General features: G+C 38.8%; 1 protein-coding gene across 4 annotated transcripts in view; it reads left to right on the top strand.

Annotated features, from left to right (window-relative positions):
* Window positions 1-9,429: 9,429 nt before the first annotated feature.
* Window positions 9,430-26,454, top strand: part of AK5 (adenylate kinase 5) — a 236,941-nt gene continuing 219,916 nt past the window's right edge. The window contains exons 1-5 of one of the 4 annotated variants that reach the window (XM_060023864.1): window positions 9,430-9,734; window positions 14,013-14,199; window positions 20,900-21,067; window positions 24,995-25,164; window positions 25,261-25,374. In XM_060023864.1, coding sequence (XP_059879847.1) covers window positions 9,675-9,734; window positions 14,013-14,199; window positions 20,900-21,067; window positions 24,995-25,164; window positions 25,261-25,374 — 699 coding nt within the window. In that variant the 5' untranslated portion in view covers window positions 9,430-9,674. Of the gene's footprint in view, window positions 9,735-10,934; window positions 10,994-14,012; window positions 14,200-20,899; window positions 21,068-24,994; window positions 25,165-25,260; window positions 25,375-26,454 lie in introns of those variants that run through there. The other 3 variants (XM_060023872.1, XM_060023877.1, XM_060023881.1) reach the window with 3 other exon arrangements.

Genomic DNA, 26,454 nt, shown 5'->3' on the forward strand with positions numbered 1-26,454 from the left:
ATCAAGATAAAGCACAGATGCTCACAGACACAGTTCAAAGCTATGGCAGCTTGATGCTGGGGTGCTGAGCGCAGTTCCCAGGGAAGGAGCTTGGTGGTACCACTCTTGCTGCACAGGTCATGTGCTGCCTCTGTAACGCTAGCTACAAAACAAGTGCTGAATGCCATTTTTTATTTTCTCCTTTTTTGTAAAAGCAAAAATCTTTGGATTTCTTTTGGTTAGAGAAAACAAGTACTAATGCAAGTCTTTCATAAAAGCAAAGTGGCGTAAAGCGAACTATCAAAAACCAGGGGATACCTGTACAAGCACATTCTAGAGAACAGCAAGGAAGAAATTACTTAAATCCACCAGGGCTGAATATAGATGGCTTTTATGAAGAAGGTACATTTAACTGGATCCTTGTAGCTATGGGAATATTTCACTAAATGGAAAACAGATGAAATTAATAATAAGCTGAGGGAATCAAATAAGTAAGGGCTCAGAAATACAAAAGTATAGGATTCATAGGTCATATGTGATCAGTATAGTGGAAGATATACCTAGTAAGGTAAACTGGAATGAAATAATGGAGTGCTTGGAATTCCATGCTAAAACAATTACAAGTTATTCTCTACACCAGCACTTTCCAAAAGAATTTTCTGTGATGAGAGAAATGTTCTATATCTATATCTACATTTATATCTAATTCCATCCAAACATGGTGACCACTAGCCACACATGACTATTTAGTACTTGCAGTGTGTCTAGTTCAACTGAGAAACTAAAGTTTTAATTTTATTGTTTTAAAATTATTATTAAATAATGTGTTAACTTTAAATAGCCATAGGTGGCTAGTGTACCATATTGGACAGTGCAGACAATGGTAGCCACTAAAATGTTTGCACAAGAGACTGACATGACTGGAGAAATGCTTCAGTATTAGTTTTCCTTTGCAAAATCTAAAATGTTGATTTATTCGGGGAAGGGACCTCTTTAAATTAGTCACTGCCCATGTTATCTCTACTAGATATTTAGTTTTATGATTTCACCTAATTAGAAAAACACTGTGAATGCTAATTAATTGTATTATAGAAGAACAGTTAATAGAGAAAATGTGACTAAATGAAAAAGATTTTAAAAAACAGTAGCAGATGGTAAATTCTGGTAAGTTTTAAAAATTTCTAGCACACCAACATGAATGCCTTGTGACTCTTGAGAAAGAGTACATTTCATTCCTTGGATGGAAAGATTATATCTTACTCATCCTAAGCTGATTAATATATGCATTACTAATAGACTATTCATAAGGCATGTAGTAAAAAGACAAAAGTAAGAAATGTAGACACTTAAAAGGGCATACTGGTTCTGACACATATGTGTGATTTAGAAATTTTAGGCCTCTAGGCTCACAGAATTGCCATTTTTCCATAATGATAAAAAAGAATAATAAAAACTCAAATGTGTTCTTTGCATTCTGTGAAAACAAACTTAAAAACATAAATTGATGTCATGGATTTATTTTTCTCTGGGGCTTCTATGAGACTCAAAAAAGCTTTTACTTCAAAGCTTCTGTCAGAATATTCATTTAAGTCAAAATGAAAATGCTTCTCTATGTATTTTAGCTAGAGCATTTAAATTTAGAAGCTCCTTGGAGCTCAAGTTGTTTCCTTATTTGTATTTATCTTAGCCAAGTTAGGTTGACTGGTGAAGACCCGATGTGATGGAATTACAGATTTCCCATTGGTAGGTAAAATAGTCATGCCAATGAATGGACATTGAAATCCTAAAACATTAAGTTCCAAATATGTTCCTGAAATAACTGGAAATTCCTCTCTTCTACTTGCACAAGAGGTTGACTTCCTGTGACATGTACATTAACCTAACATGAGCTCAGATGGCCGCACTTAAGCCAAAGGTTGTGTATGAAAACAGAAAATTGGTCAGTGAGTAGCAGAGAGAGCTCACCATGTACCAGGCCTCCTTCAGAGCAAGTCAAAATTCCCTTCCATGTATCTGCTTTTCTAAGTTAGCAAGCTACTTGTGGCCAATTAGTTAATAGTCTACTACCCTCAGGCCAAAAAACATGAAGTCATCCTTGATGTTTTCTCTTTCTCTCATATACCACATGCAATCTGTCCAAAGATCCTGTTTGTTCTATCTTCAAAATATATCTAGAATCTAACCAGTTCTCATCGCCTCTACTGACTTCATCTTATCTGAATCACATAGCCTCCCAACTGTTCTCCATGCGCCTACCTTTGCCCTCTGTCCTCTTCCTAAACCAGTAGACAGATGTGCCTTTTAAAAATTTAAGTCAGATAGAAAACAAACTTATGGTTACCAAAGGGGAAAGGTGGGGGGGGGGAGGGATAAATTAGGAGTTTGTGATTAACATATACACACTGCTATATATAAAACAGATAAACAATAAGGACCTACTGTATAGCACAGGGAACTCTACTCAATATTCTGTAATAACCTATATGGGAAAAGAATCTGAAAAAGAATAGATATATGTACGCCTGAAACTAATAAAACATTGTAAATTAACTATACTCCAATATAAAATTAAAAAAAATTTTTAATATAAGTCAGATCATGTTAGTCTTGGCTCAAAACCCTTCACTAATTTCCCATTTCATTCAGAGGAAAAGTCTAAGAACTTACTAGGTTTACAAGGTCCTACATGATTTGGCTGCATTCCCCTCTGCCCTTCCCCTCCTTCACTCCACTCCAGTCAACCCACCCCCTTGCTGCTGCCAAAACATGTCAGGCATCCTTCCCCCCTAGGATATTTGAACTGGCTGCTCCCCCAGATACTGGCAGGGTTAACTCCATCACCTTCTCAAATCTTTGCTGGAATGTCACGTTCTCCATGACACCTTCTTTCACCACACTATTTAAAAATGTAATCGGCCACAGGCTCATGAAAAGATGCTCAACATTGCTAATCATCAGGGAAATGCAAATCAAAACCACAATGAGATATCACCTCACAGCTATCAGAATGGCTATCATCAAAAGTTTACAAATAACAAATGTTCATGAGGATGTGGAGAAAAGGGAACACTTGTACATTGTTGGTGGGAATATAAATTGGTGCAGCTACTGTGGGAAACAGTTTGGTGGTTTCTCAAAAAACTAAAAATAGAACTACCATATGACCCAGCAATTCCACTCCTGGGTATATATCTGAAAAAAAACGAAAACACTAATTCGAAAATATACATGCACCCCAATGTTCATAGCACCATTATTTACAATTGCCAAGATATGGAAGCAACTTAAGTATCCATCAACAGATGAATGGATAAAGAAGATGTGGTATATAGATACAATGGAATACTACTCAGCCATAAAAAAGAACTAAATTTTGCCATTTGCAACAGATGGATGGATTTGGAGGGCATTATGCTAAATGAAATAAGTCAGACAATAATAAAAACTGTATGCTATTGCTTATATATGGAATCTAAAAAATATAACAACTAGTGAATAAAAAATAAAAGAAGCAGATTCACAGATATAGAGAACAAATTAGTGCTTACAGAGGGGAGGGGCAATATAAGGGTAGGGAAATGGGACGTACAAATTATTGGGTGTAAGATAGGCTCAAGGATGTATTGTATGACATGGGGAATATAGCCAATATTTTGTAATAACTGTAAATGAAAAATAACCTTTAAAATTGTATAAATTTTTTAAAAAAAACTGAAACTGTCCTCTGTCCCTCCTTACTCTCCTCTGCTTTTTCTTTTCGCATGGTATTTATCACATTCTAACAACCTATATGATTTATAAATATAAGAAATACATATATGATTTATAAAATATTATTTTATTGTTTCCAACTTCTAGATATATGTTATACGCATGTATTTTATTTGTCTATGTGCTGAGTAGCACAGCAGTGCCTGGCACATACTAGGAACTCAAGAAATATTTGACTGAATGAATGATTACAAAACACTGTTTTCATTTTAATTTGTGTAGCTTAATCATGTATTTATAAACCATTATATTTCTAGACCTTACAAAAACATTGTCTGAGTTAGATTTTCTCAGCACCTAAACTCCCACATGGTAAATCAGGAATCCCTACAAATGGCATTAACTCTTTCAAGTCATCATGGTGCAATTTTTAAAGATTTCAATCTATTTGTTTTTAAAAAATATTAGAAAGTTTACTTTTTCCTGCTAGGATATCTTTCTAAATTTCTTTGGCTGAGTTCTAAGCATTCTATACATATAGATACAGATAGTTCATTCCTGCATTCATGTGTATCTATTTTAAGCCAGACATTGTCCAAAGCACTGAGAAAATAGAGATTTCTAGGACATGGTCCTACTGATGAGAAGCTCAGAATCTTACAGTGAGAGAGACTAAACTGTAAGTAAATTATTACTTACAAACAACATAGTGTTGAGTGCAGCAATTTGACTCTAAGTGCAATAATAAAGGCACAAGCAAAGGGCCATGGATTGCAAATTCACTTTTGATCTGCTTATTAAATGATAAAATAGCACGGAACTGTTAGGAGGGCATGGGATTTAAGAATGAGATGGTCTTGGGTTTGAATCCCATACTTCACCATCTTTTACTTTTCAACATATGTCTTTACTGAAGTTTAATATACACACAGAAAAGTGCACATTCTATCTGCACAGCTGAATGCGTTTCCACAAGATGAGCACACCCGCGTAACCTGCACCCAAATCAAGGAGCAGAACGTGAGCAGTTTCCCCTAAATCCTTCTTGAGCTCTGTCGCTTCATTCTCCTATGGGTAACCACTGTCCTGATTTCTAACAGCATAGATTTTTTTGGCCTGTTTTTGTCCTTTATATAAATGAAATCATACAGCTTGTATATGTTTTGTCTGGTGATTACTCAGTATTATGCCTGTGAGACTCATCCGTGTTGTTCCATGTAGCTGTAGACTGTTGATCCTCATTGCTTCTAGTATTCCATGCTGTGAATCTAACACAATTTATGTGTTCTACTTGTTGGTGATCGTTGGAGTATATTTTAGTTTAGGACTATTTAAAATAGTGCTTCTGTGAAAATTCTAATACATATCTTTTGGTGAATATAAAAATACATCAGCTTCCATAGTTATTCCCAGTTTTCTAAAGTGGTTGTGCAAGTTTACATTCCCCCAGCAGTGTGTGTGAGTTCTGTTCTAAGTGCTTTTTTTTTTTACCATATACATATTTATATGAGTCATGTACCTTTGTGTCCCCCACCTCCACATATCTACTTCTATCATATTATTAAAACATAGTATTACGTTTACCTGTACTTAATTACTACAAGCCCATGTCTCCCTACTAGACAGCGAACCCTTTGAGTCTTGCTGTTTGTATTCGTAGCTCCAGACACAGGTATGGATCATACAAGGTTATTTCATAATTGTTTGATCAATGAACATATTAATGAATAGATAAATATATAGGATTTTCCTATTCTTAGTGTATAAATTATATACTTGGAAATTTTCCTAAAGCTTTCAGACATTGTAGGAGAGTTTTCAATCTCATACCTCTAACCTCCACTAACCCAAAAATTCCTAGAGGTCTTTGAGATCCAGAATCCAAGTGTCTGGCTCAGCTACTCGGCCAGTGTGGAGAAATGAAATAGAGCATAGGGAAATTCTGCTTTGGCTGAAGAGTTGTGTTATACATCATTATTTCATCCTGCATTTACCCCAGATTTCACAGACCAGTATGTATACTCCACATTTACAAAAGAGTAAAAGCCTCAGAAAGACCTTCTAAAAAAAACCCCGTAAATAAGGGGTATACTTATCAGGGCAATGTACACAATATGGATAGTCTTATGTATTTAGATTTTTTTCTGGATAAACAAAATATTTACAAATGGCCCTGAAAATACAAATAGCCCAGTGGGTTGTCAATTAGTGAGGGAAATAGAATAATTAGGAGGGAGATATTGGGGGGGTTTTGTGCAGAATGAGAGAAATTCAACACTCAAGATTTCAACAAATAGGAATGTTGTGTTATCTTTTCAACCTCTGAATCATGAAAAACTTTCAAATAGAAAAGAACCTTAAACAATTAGAAAATCTATAGAGATAAACTTGTTATACATGTTTTGTTGTTGTACTTGTGTTTTGAAACACATTTCCTCTCAAATACAAAATAACATCTGCTAAAAAAAAAAAGAAAGGAAGGAAGGGAATAGGAAAGGAAGAATGGAAGGTTGCAGGCCTTTGTAACATTGAAGGGCATGGTGATGATGAAGTTCTAAGGAATGAGGATGCATAGGGATTTGCAGTTGGACTGATAGTAACTACTAGTATAATCTTGGAATTAAGATCTCTAAATCTCAGTTATTTCATTTACATAATGCAAGTAATACATATCTCACAGGTTGATCTGAGAATTAAATATGGCATATACAATATACTTTATAAAGTGCTTGTCACAATGCCTGACTCATAACACTCAATGAATTTTTACCTTGTATTATGGCCAAATTTGTCATGACATCATTACTATCAACTATACCAGGGCCTGTGGTAGATCCCGTTAGACTCCTCTCCTGGGGTGAGAAACTGCAACATAAGAAATATTTGACACTTTATCAGTAAAATTTTCTGCAGTTAAACTTGCCCTATTTAAATTATAAATGGCATAAATATCTGTTAGGAATGAATGAGCATTTAAGCATGGCTTCCAACCATCTCTGTTGCTGCCCTGGGTACAGAGCCCTTGAGTCTTCTCAACTGGATGCAGTCAATGGTCTCTACTCTGAGACAGCTGCTTAATAGCGACAGAGCAAGGTTCAGCCCTTTGCTGAGACATAGCCTGTGTGTCAGCAGTGAGCCAGAGAAACATTCCCACCAAGAGGCTCCTCCTCAAGAACTTTGGAAAGTTCTAGCTATCATCTCAAAGGTTATCACCATTCCCACTTGCTCTGCTACTTCCAGCAAAGAATCTGGACTCCACCCTTTTGCATCAAATCAACAGTTAAGCATGTTTGATTTTCATCATTACATTTATCACTATCTGATATGTTCTCACTTATGTCTTTGGTGGGGGAGGGGTTAATTATTTATCTGCTCTTCATTTATCACTATCTTATGTTGTTTCTGCATTTTTATTTGCTTATGGTCCATCTGGACTTCTTACATGCACTCTCCAGGAGAATGTATATTGCTTGACAGAGGAATTATGTATGTCTTATTCACTGCTGTATAACGCAGCACACTCTCCCAATATGGGAGCAGAAGAGATTCTGCCTGGAGACGCTAGGTATGCAGTAAGCATCTTGATTCCTTGCAACGACGTATCCCCAAGTAAACAAAGAAACCCTTTATGTACCCACCCTTAGAATTTCATATCAGGGAGAGATGAGCCAGCTTTCCCATGGCAAGAATGTATTTGTTGTTCCTTGTCCTTTCTATTGCCTCTCTTCCAAACAATCAGCCTGGCTTTTAAGCATTACACTTTCCCCATATAGCCCTTCCATAACAGGCTACAGCTCCCTTTGCAAAAGTAATTGTGAATACTTGCTTCTTTTGTACATCTGGAACACACCAAAGAGCACTGATTGTCAGTGTATGAGGCTACCTGAAAATCTGCCACATCTCCAGCTACTATGTTTTTTCAGGCTATTTAGAATATTTAGTGCAATGCAGTCTTCATTATCCACGCTCTTTATACAAGCAAGTGGTTATCCTTGCCTGACTACACTAAAGTGCACTTAGAATCATATATCCATTCAGGATTCATTCCTCCCTAGGAGAGAAGATGTGAGCTGTACTCTGCCAGACTCTTGCCTGTAAAGGGTGACCTTGAAAGGTCCAGCAGGAAGTGGCCTCTTCAGTCCTAGGTGCTTTGCCTCAGCTGTGCCTGCTCATAAAGTAAGCTTTCAGGCCATGGGTCCTGGTAGTTATCAAGCATTGTTGCACAGGGAACAGACAATGCTTCACTACTGTCAAAACCTGCTCTTACACAAGGTAAAGAACGTCAGAAGCTGGAACTATAAATGATGTGGCATATTCTGAGGGCAGAAACCAATTTCTATGGAACACCTGCCTCATTTAAGGCTACCATATGACACATGGTTTCACAAATGTTCAGAAAACTTCATTTACTTTACAAAACTCAATTAATTCTTGAGTTCCCTCCCTGGATAAAACAAAACTGCAGCTATAGTGAAGGCATGAGTAGCAGTCTTTACTGTGACAAGAAATAAAACCAAGAAAAGATCTGCAAAAGATGAACTTGAAATGGACATCCAGACACTGGTTCCTGGAAGCAGTGGCGGTGTTGCCTCTCTCCCTGGCCTGATCCCCGATGGCAAGAGCCTCCTTTCTCTGACATGCCCTCCCACGTGTTGGGTCTTGTATGGAATTAGAGGTCATGTTCCCAGGGTGGCATGGACCATTTTCAAGCAGGCAATGAAAAGACATCATAATGGGGGAAATGGGAAGATACTTGACCCGTAACGCTGCTTTATCACATCAACCCATACCCACCCCAGGGTGCTCCAACGGCCCATGGTCCACCAACAGCACACTCCTCCGATCGGATTAACGGTGGCGCCCAGTCACCTACCAAGCATGTTTCCAGTTTAAGCCGTCTCCGGCTCTCAACCACCACCCACTTCTCGCCTCCACCTTCCCATTCCTCTCTACAGACATAATTAACTAGTTGATTACTTACTAATCCTTCTGTGAGGGAAGATTCCAACCTCACTGTAAGGCCTTATTCTGAAATCTGTAAGGATTTGTGACACTAACAAGGAAAAAAATTCGAGACCAGCTAGCAAAACGTTCCTGAAGGATAGAAATACTCAAGATCTAAAAATTATCTTAAGGGGATGGAGTCAACACCCTCAATCCCCTTTTCTCCTTACTCCCAGCTCCCTGTTATGAAACACCGGTAACCTTAGGAATAAATGATAAATTCTGTGACAATTAGGTTTCTTCCTGGGAGCTCCTCGGGCATGCACGAGTAACTCGTGTGGCGGCGGGGGGGGGGGGGGGGGGTCGGGGTCGGGTGGGGGGGTCGGGAGAGGTGAAAGGGTCGCACATTGCTACAGACCCCGACTCTGTTCCTTTGGCCAACTGGTCCCAGGTTGCTGCGTTCCGGGGTCGGCGCGCGCAGGGAAGCGCGCCAGGCGGTGGTGTGACACGGGGGGCGTGACTGCGAGCCCCCCGCGCTCACCCTTCCCCACCCCCGCGCCACGCTCCGCTCGAGCAGCGTGACTGGCCGCCGCCGTCGCCGCCCGCATACGGGAGGCTCAGAGCGCGGCGCGCCGAGCGGGACAAGCAGGCGGGCGGGCTGCTGCCTGGCGTCGGGCGGGCTGCTGCCTGGCGTCCGCCGCGCTGTTCTCCTTCCTCCGCTCCCTCCGCTCCCTCCGCCCCCTCCGCCCCCTCCGCCCCTCCGCTGGCGGCCGCGCAGCCTAGAGCCCGGGAAGCCGCGGCTCCGAGCCCGCAGCTCCGGCGTGGGGACCAGCACCGAGGAGGGGGCGGTGGGAGCTCTGAGACTACAGTCGCCACGGAGAGGCGGAGGGGGGCCCGGCCTGGGTAGGCAGAGCCGAGCGCGTATTTCCGCGTGAGAGCGAGGGCTGCGCGGTGTTCGGTGTGGACACCGCCAGCCCCAGCCCTGATCGCCGCAGCCCGGGAGCCTCCCGCCTGCGCCCCAGGGCGCGCGCGGAACAGCCATGAACACCAACGAAGCTAAGGAGTATCTGGCCCGGAGGGAAATCCCGCAGCTTTTCGAGGTAGGGGGCTAGGTCTGGCAGAGAGGACGGGAGGGTCGGGGAGGGCATCCCCGGGGCTCGGGGTGAGAGGCCGTTCGCCGTCCCACCTTGCCGACGCGGGGCACGGAAGTGAAGACGCTTGCGGAAGCTTGCTCGCCTGCTTGCCCAGGGGTAGCTGCCTGTCTGGCGGGTTGCGGGGTCCTTGTCGGAAGGCTGGACTCAGAAGCCTCCATCTCGAAAATCAAGTTTCAGTCTTCGAACAGGGTTCTGGGAGCAGGCTGCCCCCAGCGCATCCCTCCCATGTGGACCCCCAGGATGGGCTGCTGGCAGCGGCCGGCCGCGCTCTCCCGGGGTGAGGATCAGGCCAGGTGGGTACGCTGGCGCCCAGCAGCCAGCAAGGACTCGGAACTGGGAATCGAGAGCCTTAGTCCCTTCGCGCGCCGAGGGTTGGGACCCCCGTGTTGACGGGGAAGTGAGGACGAACGCAGCCCACCACAGGGACAGCTTGGGGGAGAGGGATGAAGATGCAAAAAACAAATCCAAACCCATCAAGTGCAGCGCTACCTCCCGGGTGGCTCTCACCCAGCGCTGCTCTGCGCTTTCGGTGAATGAACTCCTGAGCACCTTTTCCCGTCACCTTGGAAGGGATGGTTCTCCTTCCTCACCTCCCCAGCCCATAGCTTTCGCCTGTCCTCACCAACCCATGTAGAGAAGGCGAATCGGAGAGGGAGTGGCGAGGCGGGCGTGACTCCTGTTGCTCTGTCTTCCGACCGCATCACAGCATCATCTGCACCAGAGACCCGGGAAATGGGGAACACTTTGGGAATGTGGGAGAGGAGGCTTGATGGATGAACTAGAACCTTGGTTAGTTCTAAACCATAGGCTACGTCGCGGATCGTCTTGTTTCCTTTCCTTCTCTCCGTATTTGAATTTTAGAACATTCCTGAATCCTATGTGTTTTTACTTAGGTTAAGGGAAAAAAAAAAAAAAAAATGGAAGCGAGCCAAGCTTCATAGAGCGACCTCTGAAACCTGTTCCCCCATTTCTGAAAGGTGATAGACTGTGGACTGATACAGTAAACTAAAAGTTATGCGTTGCTCGTTCTCCTATTTGGGGGGTTTGTTCTGCTAAAAGGAATTTTATAACACTACTTGGGAAAATAATCTTGTCTCTGTTTTCCCAAATTATCTTTAAATGGGCCGCCATAATTACAGATCTCCATTTTCCTCTCACCTCCATAAGCCACCGGTTTCAGGTCCATCTGAAGACAAGATTTCCAGGTAAATCACCCACTGAGCACAAGCCTAGTATGTGAAACCCCAATCTAGCAAGTGTGTTACTAGTATTTGAAAATAATCAGGAGGTGTTGCATAAGGACAGGTCTTGGGGGTATGCAGGATTCTCGTTAAGAGTTTTTCTTTTCTTTTTTTTAATTTTCAAAAACTAAATATGGAGATGAAGAGCTTGCAGGGTTTTGTCATAAATACTGCTACTGAGATCAATGTCATCCCTAAAAGAGTAATTAGAAACATCTGCAGCAGGGCCACCTGATTGCAAAGTGCTTCTTAATAGTACACCTTTTTTTTCTATATAAATGTGAGTACTGTTTTTCCGCCTTGGTAACCACAGAGGATTTTGATAGCTTGTGTATGAAAATCTACACTGTGCAAATAAGTGATGGCAGGCATTTTTGTTCAGGTGCTATGCTTTTCCTTGGCTTTTCTGCATATGAATGTGATGTTTTAAAATAGTGCACACCCAGAAAGGGAAGTCAACTTGCTTAGGTGAAATACAGATATACAGTGTACTTAAATGCAATCCAAGGCAATGGGAAGCTGGAAGGAGACTGCTGGTGACCTCCAAAAGCTCCATCCTTCCAGTAAGAAGAATCTGTGCTGTGCACAGCACAAGAGAGAAGTAAAACTTGGCAGTTCTCCATGTGATGAGTGTAGACAGCAAAACCAAATGCTTTAAGTTTCCAAACTTAAACCAAACGCTTTAAGTTTCCAAACTTAAACCAAACACTTTAAGTTTGAGGGAGATTTTCTCCCTCAAAACCACAGTGTAGGTATACAAAGTTTCTAGGCATACAAAGTTTAGCAGTTAGATATCTATCAAGCCCAAAACATTGGGCACAGTTGTGGATACTAGACACCATTGTAGACCAAGTGATTGATTATTGAATCTACATATTGTCAAGCAACTAGCTGTATCTAACTGACCTTTTCAGATTTCTTTCTGACTTGAAACATCATATGGGCTAAATGAGATATCTCTGGTAGGTCCAAGTTTGAAATGTGTTTCCATTTTTAGATGAGTTCTTAACTCTAGTTAACCTTATGGTGTGTATATTGATCTTGTATCGCTGTACCTTAGAGCAAAGATTTGGCAATTAATTTGAATACTGGGACAAGTCAAATTAGATTGTTCAGGTTCTCAAAGGGTTGACTCAAGTAGACCGAGTAAAAAATGTTTGCTGGTTGTTTTGGATCCCCGATTCTGGCTGACTGTTAGAAGAATGGATTTAAATTATCTATGAAGGAGTGGACCTCATTCCTCCTTCTAAAATCAGTACCCTTTGTGGAGTCAGGTATGTTTAGGGAGGCTGGAACCATAGTTTCCAGTAAAAAAAAAAAAATCTTCATTGAGTGCGTTCACTCATTTTAGGCAATAATAGGGATCAAAAAACTAAAAACCTAATCTTGAGTGACTTGAATTGCAGTTGGATTATGTATGGGGCACAGAAAATCTGGCACTTTTTAAATCCCATATCATATTTTTTGCAAGATGTAGAGAGAGGAATATATGGGTTTTGGAATCAAAACTATTGACTTGGAATCCTAGGCCTACGAGTTTCTAGCTGAGTAACCTAGATCAACTCACTAACATCTCTGAGCCAGGATTTCCTAGTCTATAAATGGTGATAATAATGCCACGTAGGGCTGGAAGTGCATTGGGTTAGCTAAAGCATGCAAAGATACTGAGTAAGCCCTGCCACAGAGTTAGCTACATTGAGGTAGGAGGAATCCGAGGAGTTAAACGCAATGTGTGTGTGTAGCACAGACCCTGACATACAAACTGGTTGTGGATGCCCAGGTTAGTTTTTTTCTGCTCCCTCTGCAGTTGAACTCCTCTGATTGAACATTCTAACCTACGTTATTTAGGATTTCAGAGAACAAATGTACCTGGTAGGAACTGCCTACCATTTAGAGCAAATTGCACAAGAATAATTTGAAAATAAAATACTGTATTTAGGAAAGATGTCAGCTTTTCAAAGGTGTATGTTTTGTGCATTAATAATGGTGGTAATAATCCTCTATGCTTTTTCCATGAAATACTCCAAAGGAAAATACTTTGCACATCAGTTCAGTTCCCAGGAATCAGCATTTCCAAATTTATAGCATTTTTAGAAATTAATACTTATGAAATATCAGACACCAGGTTTTCCTCTGTAATATCAATGGATATTGTAGTGATTTATTATATATCAAATGTGTTTATTTAAACTCAGTCTTTATGTTTTGAGTGAAATTTTTTTTTCTAAGTAGAGAACAGTTCAGTATGTACCTACCTTGTGCGAGGGAAAGTGTCAGAGGCTGGATATTGTGAAATAAATAAGACCCACACTGTATTGTTGAAGAGTTTGTAGGTTAGAAGAGGAGACCAACACATAAACTGGTGGTTTTAGTATGAATGACAGGTAAGATAGTTTTTTCTGGGTATCATGAACACCAAGGAAGGGTGTTGGGTCCACAAGCCAACGTGAGGGCTCAGGGGAGACTTCCTGATGATGATGATGATGACGATGATGATTACAACCACCAACATTTATTATTTACTATGTTCCAGGCACTTAATATGTACTTTACAAATATTTACGTACATTATATGTATGTAAAATACATTATATTTACAAAATATTTACATTTTTTAATCCTTAAAAAATCCTCTGAAACTGAGGCTTGGAGCCTTTAAGGATGGGTAGGAATGAGATAAATCATGACTGGGGCATTTTTACACACTGCACTTTATCTCATATTGATAAGGTTCTTCTATTTTAAACAGTATAGTTGGCCTTAATGGTTTAAAAGACAGAATACTGAGCTGAAAACTAATTGGTCAAGGATATAAGGGGGTATTTTAATTATTCAATCAGAGCATAATTTCAACTCTAATTGTTTATTTTTTTTTAAATGCAAAGAATCAAAACAACCCAGAATTTAAAGACGGGATATACACTATTTTGACAAAGGTGGTTTAAAAACATATTTTCTGTGGGCATATTGTGTTGTATTTCAGAGCCTTTTGAATGGACTGATGTGTTCTAAGCCTGAAGACCCAGTAGAGTACTTGGAAAGTTGTTTACAGAAAGTAAAGGAACTAGGCGGCTGTGACAAGGTGAAGTGGGATTCATTTGTAAGCCAGGAGAAGAAGACCTTACCTCCGCTCAATGGAGGGCAGTCACGGAGATCCTTTCTAAGAAATGGTAATGTATTTGTAGAATAATAGACAGTTTATACTTAGAGCAATTTTCTTTAAAACCTATCATACAAACTGTAGGCAATGATTTAATTTAGTAGGTTTCCCAGCACCTAAAAGGATATTTGGCCCTGGAATGTGACTATTCTGTCTCTGCTACTAATTCTAATCACCTCCATGATAAGACAAACAAAATTACATACCGTTGTATGTAATTTTGTAAGCTCAATGAAATTTTTTACTGACTTCATTAATTTTGTTTATTCTTCTTAATTAATTAATTTATTTTTGGCTACGTTGGGTCTTCATTGCGGTGCGCGGACTTCTCATTGCTGTGGTTTCTCTTGTTGTGGAATATGGGCTCTAGGCACGGGGGCTTCAGTAGTTGTGGCATGCAGACTCAGTAGTTGTGGCACACGGGCTTAGTTGCTCTGTGGCATGTGGGATCTTCCCGGACTAGGGCTCGAATCCTTGTCCCCTGCATTGGCAGGTGAATTCTTAACCACTGCGCCACCAGGGAAGTCCTGACTTCGTTATTTTGTAAAATGAATTACATTAGCAAACTGAATTTTTCTTAAAATTGCAAATTAGACTTTTCCAAATAAATGAGTAGTTGACAGACAGAATTGATAGTTATTGTATAACTACCACATTTTTTGATTAACTCAGAAGAGATTTAACTTATTACTGTGTTTCCAAATTCAGAGTTCATATTAATGCATCTGCATAAATGCATGTAAAGTTTATACTAGTTAACTCAGGAAGGATTTATTTAGCAGCTACTGAATGCAATGCATGAGATTAGGCATTTGGGTGCTACAAAAGAAATGGGATGCATAAACTTGTTTAACAGTTTTAGGGACAGTTTGGAACTAAGAACTGGAATTCACTAGAGGAGATTCATGGTATTCCAGCTTTCTGAAATATGTGCTTATCAAAATTAGTTCAAAATCAGCTAAGCAGCCTTTTGGGCTCCAGATAAAATTGAGAAGTACAATAGTATGTGCAAAATGAAATCAGTTCCAATCAGAGGAAACCAATTAATTCTTTCCCAGTGGCCCAAATCATTCTGTTTTCAAAATTTAAGCCATTCTCAAAAATTGTACCATGAAAAGTTTCAGTTATACAGACAGAATTTGAAGCGGAGACAATTCTATTTGCAATAAATACAAGGGGGAAATAAATCTTAATTTGTTTTATCTTACTTAGTCATGACCCACTTAGATTTTATTTGAACATGATGTGGGGAAAAGTCAGAGTGTGTTAATTTTTAAGAAACACAAGCAGGGAGAAAAAGCAGAAATGATGTTGTCTCAGAAACATCTCCAGAGAGGAGAAGACTCCTTCCCTGTCAATCCAGGGTCACCACTAGGTGATTTAGGCTTGGGTGCTCAAGAGAGAACCTTTAAGCAGTTACCGCTGCAGCACACCACTTGGTAAATTACTGCTTAAGTGAATAAAATGATATTTTTGTGAGCTTGAAGTGTTCATACACCTTCCCAAAAGGGCTAACTTCCTTCCCAGGGTGTCATCATATGTTAGAATCTGGCTCAATGTTAAATACATGCCCTAGGCCCTTGTTAAATCAAGTGACATAAATATGGGGAATTTCTTTTTAAACCTTAAAGCACTAACAAACCTTAGGTATTACTGGATTTAGTCTAAGATATTTTTATGTTCTTAAATTTAAGTCTAAGAGGATGTGACATTCACTTAGTCGAAAAGCTGGTTATATAAGGTGGCCATTTTGTAACAAAATGAATTTGAATGCTTCTGTTTTATACTGTTACTTGACTTGATTATATGTAGAAGCCAGGCAGGCCAAGTATGTAATAGAGAATGGTGGAGACTGTGGTCAAACTAGAGAACAGAACTAGAGTGAACAATCATTGTCTAAAGGGAGTCAAGCACAAATTTTGGAAAAATGTCGAGCTGAACAGAGCACATCTATGAGGCTACGTTGGGCCCACAGATGACCAGTTTGGAACTCTTGATCTAGCAGAATAAGCTAAAATAGGAATGGAAAATGTAGATTTAACTTTCATTAGAACTGAAATCACTAGTTAATTTTAGAATCTCCATATCTGCTAGTACTTTACCAGAATTCCAACTCAGAGATCTTTTAATTAATCATCAAATAAAACCTTTCACATACTATAGTGACAAGAATGTTGTATCACACTGTTTAATATCTGGAATGTAGGCTAAAAGACAGAAAATGGTTTCTAAACTGATTAATCCTATAATAATAAAATATTATTTTATGAAATGCTTTGCACGTGTGTGCTTTGTAGGTTTTTAACTATGATTTACAGAATAGCTTATTAAAATCGACAAAATTGCTAACTTCCCTGTAACTGTAAGCACTATTATTATGTCTAGGAACAAAAAGTGATTCATGCATTTTTTTGCTGAAATATTGACATAACCATGCTAATATATAATTATCATGAAAAACTATTCCGTGAAATAGAACATTTTAATAATTTGTAAGCAAATTACTTTCCTAAGTAAAAATATGATAAAAGCAAGGATAAATTATTAGCTGACAGTTCTTTAAAGCATTGTACCGTAAATATGAGGTGAGCAGCCATTTTTTTCTACCGTTTGTATACAATTGAACAAATAATTACTCACAAATAAGAGTTTTAGTCCCATAGCTCCAACTCTCCATAGAGCTTTTCTTCTGGAATATCTCATTGTCAGCTTTACTCAACATGTCCAAAACCAAACATATCATATTTGCTTCAAAACCAGCCCTCCTCCACTTATTGAGTACTACTATGTGTCAGACACTCTTTTAAGACCGAGAATGTAACCACCAAAAAATAGCAAACATGGCGCCTGCCCTTATGAACAAACATGGCACCTGCCCTATAGTGATGAAGTCAGGTGTTAAAAATATAATTAGAAGCACAATGGATGCTATAGAAAATACCATATGCTATAGAACTAACCATATTAACAGGCAGATGGATCCAACCTAAGCTGGAGTGCAGGGTAGGCTTCCTGGAAGAAGTGATATGCTAATACTAAGAGACGGAGAGATGAGTAGGTGTCAACTAGAGAAGGATGGAGATGAGAGTATACTAGTGAACAGAGAACAGAGATTACTGACATAGAGGAAGAAGCCAGGATAAAGACAGGAAGGAGAGAAGCCCAGTATTTCTAGAGCATAAAAGAGAGGGTGGAAAGATACTGGATGAAATGCAATATGTTCCTTATTGTTTTAGACTTGACACCTGGCAATTGTTTTTGAGCTGTCATCTTCTGTCATCTCTCATATCTGAATCCGAATCATGTCCTTCATATCCAACCACTCATTTCCATTTCCCCTACTTCCCCTCTAGTCTAAGCCCTCACCTCTTGCCTGTGAACTACTTTAAACAGCCTCCTAGCTGCTACCCTTTCTGCTCCTAGTTTCTCCCTACTCAAATCCATTCTAATCACCACCAGGTTAATTTTCCTAAAAAAAATATTTCATATTTCATCATGTCATTTCTCTACCCCCCAGAAACCTCCACTGGCTTTCTACCAGATTAAAGCTAAACCCTTTACCCTGGTGATCAAGGCCCTCCACATTGTGGCCACACTCTACCTACCCATCTTCTGGCTTTTCTCCATGGGCACCATCTACTTCAGCAAGATTGTTCTCTTTGTTATTGGTTCAGCAAGTATTTATTGGACACTAACTTTGTGCCAAGCATAGTTCTAGCTCCCAGGGATACAAAGTTCCAGATAGGAAAGGTCCCTGCTGTTATAGAACTTATTCTAGTGGGAGAGGACAAACAATGGTGAAGTGGTAGGTGCTGTGCAGAGCATTATTGTAAGGGATGATGTCCTTGAAATTAACTGGCTGGCTACCCTAGATTAAAAGGTCAGTAAAGTCCTCTTATAGGAGGTGACATTTAAGCTGAGGTGTGAATGACAAGAAGCAGTCAGCCATGGGATCAACAAGGAAAGAACATTTCAAGCAATGGACTGTGGTGTAGGAGCAAGCAACTCGTAGAGTCTACAGTAGTCCAGATAAATGATGGCGGCTTGGGGATGAGTTGTGGTAGTAGAGATGGAGAAAAACGTGTGCATTTGGGATATGCTTTGGAGAGAAGTCTATGGGAATAGATATGAAGAGTAAGGGAAGAAGGTAATCAATGATAATGCTTAGAGTTTTGCCCTGCATTGGGTGAAGCCGTTCAATTTCAAGGCAGAACTGGATAATATTGTTAGTGCCTTTCCTGACATAGCTCTTCCCAGAATTTTCTAAAGAATACCCACTGTCGGGACTTCCCTGGTGACGCAGTGGATAAGAATCCGCCTGCCAATGCAGGGAACACCGGTTCAATCCCCGGTCCAAGAAGATCCCACATGCTGCGGAGCAGCTAAGCCCGTGTACCACAACTACCGAGCCTGCGCTCTAGAGCCCACGTGCCACAACTACTGAGCCCACGTGCCACAACTACTAAGCCCGAGCGCCTAGAGCCCATGCTCCACAACAAGAGAAGCCACCGCAGTGAGAAGCCTGCACACTGCAGTGAAGAGTAACCCCCGCTCGCCACAACTAGAGAAAGCCTGCACACAGCAACGAAGACCCAACACAGCCAAAAATAAATAAAATTAAAAAAAAAAAGAATATCCACTGTCATCTGTAGACTACTTCACTCTTTTCGTGGAATTAAAGTGAGTTCCATGAGTCAGTAGTCAATGACCTCATTTACTGTATCAACAGAGAATGGAAAGTTCTACCTGATCTCCAGAGGAAATGTGAGTATTATGCCTTGCTAAAATCCAGTAATCCGCTTAGCCAAATTACTCATGGCAGGCCAGGTGACCTCCGTCTCCTTTGTGCAGGTGCTTTTTGGGTAGTTAGGGCTTCTCTTTGCCTCCTTGAATACCAGCACATGAATGAGGAAGGAAAGATCCATGAATCAAACAGCAATAGCTGGTAGAGAGCATCTGCCTCACTTGGGCTTGCCGGCTCTGTCCTCTGATCTATTTGAACATGTCATTTGTATTTCCGATTCTGAGTCTTTGTGTTTCGTTTCTACCAACTGAGAAATACTTTCCACTTTTCATCACCTGTTCTAGTCTTTCGAAGTTCAAGTCCTGCCTCTTTTGCAGTCTTTTTCTACCACTCCTGCTTAAATGGATCTACCCATCAATTGAACTCCTATGGTGTTTACCATAAGAGATATTCATTTTAGCACTTATCCTGCCTGGTGTGCATACCGCTCTCAGATATAAGCATGTGAGCTCTAGTTTGTAAGCTCTGTGGGGACAGGACTACCTCTTACTGTATTCTTCTACTGAACCATCCTCAACACACTAACATGTCTGACAATAAATAGCAAAGATTTATTGCTGTTGTAGATGTAAATTTAAATCTTCATAGTTACCTTTTTAAATCAAAGAGATTAAAGATAATAAATATTGAGAATGTAAAGTTAAGTGATGTTGAAAGATGTTCCAAATATAGAAATTGTTTGCTACTCTTTACCTGTCTTGTGACAGTACCTTAAGTTTTTGAGCATTATGCCACCAAGCCATTCCACTGGACTACAGCAGAGTACCTGGATCATAGTGATTGCGTATCTATATTTATGGATAAATGAAACATGTTGTGCATAAGCATTGCCTCGATCGGCAGCTGCATATGGTTATGAAAGTTGTGAAGGTGTGTGCTACAAAACTCTAGGAGCACCGTTTTCGGTGACTAGGATGTATACCAACTACCAAGCAAGACTAGGCAGTACTTAAGAAGGTTCCTCGAGGGCAGAGGTTGGCAAACTATGACCCATGGCCAAGTCTGGCTCACTGCCTGTTTTGTTTTGTTTTATTTTGTTTTGCGGTACTCGGGCCTCTCACTGCTGTGGCCTCTCGCGTTGCGGAGCACAGGCTCCGGAGACGCAGGCTTAGCGGCCATGGCTCACGGGCCCAGCTGCTCCGCGGCATGTGGGATCTTCCCGGACCGAGGCACGAACCCGTGTCCCCTGCATCGGCAGGTGAACTCTCAACCACTGCGCCACCAGGGAAGCCCCTCACTGCCTGTTTTTTATAAACAAAGTTTAATTGGAACACAAGCACATCCATTTGTTTATTTGTTGATTGATTGATTGATTGATTTAATTCTTGGCCATGTTGGGTCTTCGTTGCTGCGTGCGGGCTTTCTCCAGTTGGGTGAGCGGGGGCTATTCTTCGTTGCGGTGCTCAGGCTTCTCATTGTGGCAGCTTCTCTTGCAGTGGAGCACGGGCTCTAGGTGCACGGGCTTCAGTAGCTGTGGCACGCGGTCTCAGTAGCTGTCGCTCGTGGGCTCTAGAGCACAGGCTCAGTAGTTGTGGCACATGGGCCTAGATGCTCTGCGGCATGTGGGTTCCTCCCAACCAGGGCTTGAACCCGTGTACCACGCCTTGGCAGGCAGATCCTTAACCACTGAGCCACCAGGAAAGTCCCCATTTGTTTATTTATTGTCTACAACTGTTTTCCTGGCTAAGTGGAGTATGAGACTCTCTGTTCCTCAAAGCCCACAATGTTGATTATCTGGCCCTTTAAGGAAAAGTTTGCTGACGACTTAAGGGGACAGGAGTCTTCTTCCAGTTGAAAAAAATCAGACTCATTTCATTTTTAAATTTCTTCAACTAATTGGTTAAGTGCAAAAAAATGTTTTATTGTGCTTTTTTTTCCGTTTCAAAGTTATCTTACTCTTTTGCAGTAATGCCTGAAAATTCAAACTTTCCTTATCGACGGTATGATCGGCTCCCTCCAATCCATCAATTCTCCATAGAAAGTGACACAGACCTCTCAGAGACTGCGGAGTTAATTGAGGAGTATGAGGTCTTTGATCCTACTAGACCTCGACCCAAAATCATTCTTGTCATAGGTACGAGGACAGAAAGCAAAATTTTCATACTGTTGCTCACTTTGTTTATATATTTACATTTCAAAACTTATGTCAACTATACATCATATTTGCAAGTAGTTGGATAATGACAAACAATGGAAACAAAAGCTTGAGAGACAGAGGATGGAAATATTTTTTGCATACTTTTCAATAAAACATATATTGTTATAATTATATAATCTAATGCTTATTGCACTTTTATAGAATCTCATTACAATGTCATAGAAATTCTCTGTAATAAATGAAGATTTACCATCTTATGGTTTTTATTTGCTTAATTTTTAACGTAGATAGCTGAATCCATTAGAAGTTTTCTAAACATGACGTGTTTTTTCCCTTTAATTCAACAAATTGAATTTTTATTCACTATTAACTTCAGAGCAAAAAGTAAACAACAATAATAATATGTTGGTAAAGATTCATGTAAATGAATCTTCCTTATGACAGACTGGCACCAATGATAAAATCTAAGTTTGATGTTATTAGACAAGCAAATCTAATAGAATAGTGTTTTACACAGCACGTAACATCTGAGTATTAATGAAAATAACAAGGATAATAGTTAATTTTTTAAATTGCCACTATGAATCTTATGTTGAATATGAAAATATCAGTCTGATGCCATTTCACAAGGATTAGATATTGAAAATGTCTTAAGTAATTTTGCAGAATGCATTTTTGACCACTTTTGCAAATTCTAACTTCCTCAAAAGCTATAAAATTTTGAAGAGCCCCGTCAACATGAAACATTTGTAGTCATTGTCTCACTTTCCAATTTGACTCAGCTTTCACAAAGATGACCAAAAGCAAAAATCTAGCATAAGATGTTAAAGCTATTCTAGCCAGTAACTGTTAACAGAGGGCCAAATGAATACAGCCCCCAATCAAAGAAGTACTGCTCCCAGAAGATGTAACGATGATGGCAACTGGGGAAAAAACATGCAAATAAACACACCAAACTAGAATAAGAATTTAAGTTCACCAGTCTAGAAGGAGGGATGTTTGTACATCTGTAAGTGTAATGAAAATGAAATTGCAAATATGTTTATCCCTGAATTGTTATATTATAGAAAAATAACTGTAAGACGAGAGTACAGAAATCAGCTTTCTAAAAGTCAAAATATTCTCATGGTTTATGGCAGCCACTATTATGCCATAAATCTCTTTCTATTCTTGAAGGTGGAATTTTTGTGTGTGTGCTTAAAAATTTGGGGTCCTTACCTAGAAGACAAGGAAATGCTTCATTAAAAAATAGAGCTACAGGTGGAGAATAATTGGAAATTATTTCACCTTTTTAAAATGAGATAGTCTTTCATTTTTGTTTTTCTTGCTGTTAGTACAATATTGGCGATTATTATCAGGGTAAACAAATGAAGGCTTGATTGTCCATGAAAAAGGTGTAAAACAAGTTGTTCTTGCATAAAACAGCACATATATGTGAATTTTTTGTGCATTGTGAATTTTATATGAAAATGATTAAACTATTTCAGTAAACTAAGATCTGTGGAGAAGATATAAATGCTTAAATCTCCTACACTTCACAGTTCTTTTTTACTCAGTAAAATCAACTTGCTTCCCAAGGGTGTGATTTTGGTTTTAGACTTACACTGTGTGTTGTAACATTTTATGTATTACAAGAATGATACAGAACCAATGAGTGTAAATAACTTTTAGAGGACTGAGATAAGAGAAGAACAGAAAAAGTGAATCTGAGGTTATCTGAGAAAATTGAGACAATTTTATGACTTTTGAGGAATTATAAAATAATTGTACCTGAACCTTACAAATTTTTATTAGTTCCAACCTGAAAAAGAGTGGGGGAGGTACAGATATCCACATCTAAATAAGCAAAATTTCCCTTCTGGCAATACAGATTTTTTTTTTTTTAAAGAAGGTAACCTTCTTGGCACAGATATTAATGAATCTCTCTTATGTTAGCATAATCATAAAATCTAAGGGTTAGATGGATCCTAATATTTATAAGTAGTAGAATTAAATAAATATAGCAAAATTAAACTTACTCTGGTTTCAGGGAGAAGAAAGTAAGATTAGTTTGTTAGGAAGCTCCGGTAATCAAACTCATCCAATAAATTAATGCTCTTCTCTGTCAATTGTGCTAACTGTATTTTTTTGTTGTCTGCTAATGCCTCCATTAATTGACAAAAAAATGTTTTTCCTTGAAGTGCCGTAACTTTCTTAGCATGTCTGAAGTTTTAAAAATTCAATATGTTCTCTTATTTTGATGATTTGTCAGATCAGGTGTGAAAATATGAAAGATAATTTTCATTCTTCAGGGATCAAATTAGTTTGAATTTGTCGATGGCATTGATCATATAATTATTTGTCTTCAAGCCAGTCCATGGTTTACCCATGGCTTAATAGGCCAAGAGCAGCTACTTGGAACCAAAACTTTTCATTTGTGAAGTAATGAATTTAATACAGTAGTAGTTTATAGTGGTAAGTCTAATAGGGTTGGATTTAGAGTTTCTTAGAAAGACAATGTCAAAAATGTAAACAAATTTCTATCATAAGTTTAATAAGGCAATGAAAAGGCAAAAACCAGTTTTATTAGGATCATTATTTGGGATTGAGGTTAAGGAAAGGGTCTCAGTATACTATTTGATCTTAGAATTCTGCACATTAAAATTTTTAAAGAGGAAGTAACCCCTAGCCAACCAAGTTCACTCACTCAGAACTCTTCTTACAAAATCCAGAACAAAGCGAAGCAAACACCATTCTTTTTTGCTTATGTTATTTGCAACAAGAATTTCTTGAAATATACTAAATAATGGTATGTAAAATGATTGCTACCCCCAAAAAACTTGATAAATTGAATTAGTAGAGAGAACATCAACTCACTTTTCTATTGAATTTTTAATATTGCTTAACCAATTATAATTATGTTTCAGTGAATAGCACCAAAAACAATTCATTACTTATTATCATTGACTTTTAAAAATATTTTTCTACAGTCAATAATTTATGATTAAGTATTTTAAAATATTTTATTTTTATAATTGCCAACAAATAACAAATCAGACTGGGATGATTGTTATGTGCTTTATTTTGAAATTTGCTCAGACTTTAGATTCCAGTTAGTCTAGGTTGTCTAGAAATATAAATTTACTAAAATAATGTAATATGATTTGGAAATAAAATCTGAGACATACATTTTATAATTTTTTAGTGCTTATGCTTTTAAAAAATAAATGGCAGTTACTGATTATTGGTATTGATTTATGTTGCAAAATATTGATTATTTCATGCTAATGTATCACAAAATCAAAACTATCATGAGTTCTACGAAATTGTTCTACCTTAAAGATCTCTTCCATTCACTCTGTGTATTTATTGCATAAAACTTCTTTTGAATTTTAAAGGATATAAGGCAAGGAGATGGATGAACAGACAATTCAAAGAAAGATTTAAATAAGCCATGTCAATATTGGTGTGTCTTTGGTTAAAACTAATTTTTACGTTTCACAAAACTGCACATTAACTCTTTGTTCGGATGTAACACATTTCTGCCATTGCAGTCATTGTTTTTTGTATCTCATAGATTTTTCTTTGATTACAGAGGATAAAAGTATTAGAGTTTACACAGAAAAACGGGAGCGCTTTCTTTCAATTGCATTATTCAATTTTTAAAATTAGTAGTTTACTAAAATCGGTAAGGGAAAAAATGTCTCTTTCATCTAATACAATCAATCACGACAATTCTACCCTTTCCTCGGCTAAATCTACACCTTCTCTGCATTCAGAGGTAGCACTGAGATGCCACAAGTAGAATGGTTTCTGCCCTGGTACTGGTCTAGACTCTGAATCTCAAGATGAAGATAATAGTTGTATGAAAGGGTGTTTCTTATTGTATCAGAAGGTCCCAATCTTGCCTGTTTTAAATGATAGGTGGTCCCGGAAGTGGAAAGGGTACTCAGAGTTTGAAAATCGCTGAACGTTATGGATTTCAATACATTTCTGTGGGAGAATTATTAAGGAAGAAGATCCACAGTGCCAGCAGCAATAGGAAATGGAGTCTTATTGCCAAAATAATTACCACTGGAGAATTGGCCCCTCAGGTACTGTTGTATAATTTGCTTCTATTCTGCAAAGATTTTTATACCACTTGTGAGTGTAAGTTTAACTGTGGTTTTTCATCTTTTTTCTTAAAAAAGGAAACAACAATTACAGAGATAAAACAAAAATTGATGCAAATGCCTGAGGAATTGGGCATTGTTATCGATGGATTTCCCAGAGATGTTGCCCAGGCTCTATCTTTTGAGGACCAAGTAAGAATGTCTCCTTATCTTTTAAATGACCTTTTTTTTTTTTTTTTTGCTTAAATATTTGAGATTAAAAATATATATATATATTTCTTGGAAGACTTGCTCTTGTTTGGAATGAATTCTAATCTGAAAATGAACAAGTACATTCATTTGGGTTGGCAGAAGGTCATTTTGTTGGCACACATGCTTAAAAACTGAACACAGTCTCTGCCAAAAAGAAAAGATAAAAACCAATAATAGAATTCATTATTTTTTAACAAAAATGCACATGTCTCTAACCTTTACTTCAGAATACTTTCCCTAAGATTGTATTTTTAATCTTTAATCACTTAAAACAAGCCTTATTCAGTACTGCCCGGGGATGTAAAATATCACCCTACACTCACGGCTAAGGAAGCCCTCTTCACCGGTGTATGAAACACTAAACCACCTGTCTATAACAAGGCAGGGCTCAGTGTGCCAAAGTTTACTCAAATTTGAGTAGGCTATGCCTGCTCAACACCCAATAATCTATTTGAAAGAGAAATAAATCAATTAAAATATTTTGTATATCTGTTTAATCTTTGTAAAGCTAGTGTGTCTAATTTTTCATTGAAAAATGTTAATTACAAAAAATAACAAATTTCAAGTCCTGTTGTAAAAAGTGAACGTCCATTAATGGCCTTCTTCCATTCCACTGCCCATCCTCTCCTGAGACATAGAAATAGTGTTAAGCTTATTATATATCCTTCCAGGCCTTTTTCTATATACTACACTTTTACACACCCAGGCATGGACATGTGTGTATGCTCACATACAAATGCAGTTTTAATTTTCATAGCTATTTCCAAACTGTCCTCCAAAAAAAATTTTCCAAGTTATAGTCCCATCGATGTTGAATAACAGTATATTTCTCCAGACCCTTTCCAACCAGATATAATTCATATTTAAAATTTTTGCCAACCTGTTAAGTAAGAAACAGTATTTCACTTTTTGTATTTATATGTCTTGAGTTATTACTGAGGTTAAGTATATTTTCAGATACTTATTCACCATTTGTATTTCTTCCCTGTGTGAATGCCTGCTTTCCTTTGCCTATTTTTC

The sequence above is a fragment of the Delphinus delphis genome, chromosome 1 (genome assembly GCF_949987515.2).
Source record: "Delphinus delphis chromosome 1, mDelDel1.2, whole genome shotgun sequence".
Taxonomy (NCBI): domain Eukaryota; kingdom Metazoa; phylum Chordata; class Mammalia; order Artiodactyla; family Delphinidae; genus Delphinus; species Delphinus delphis.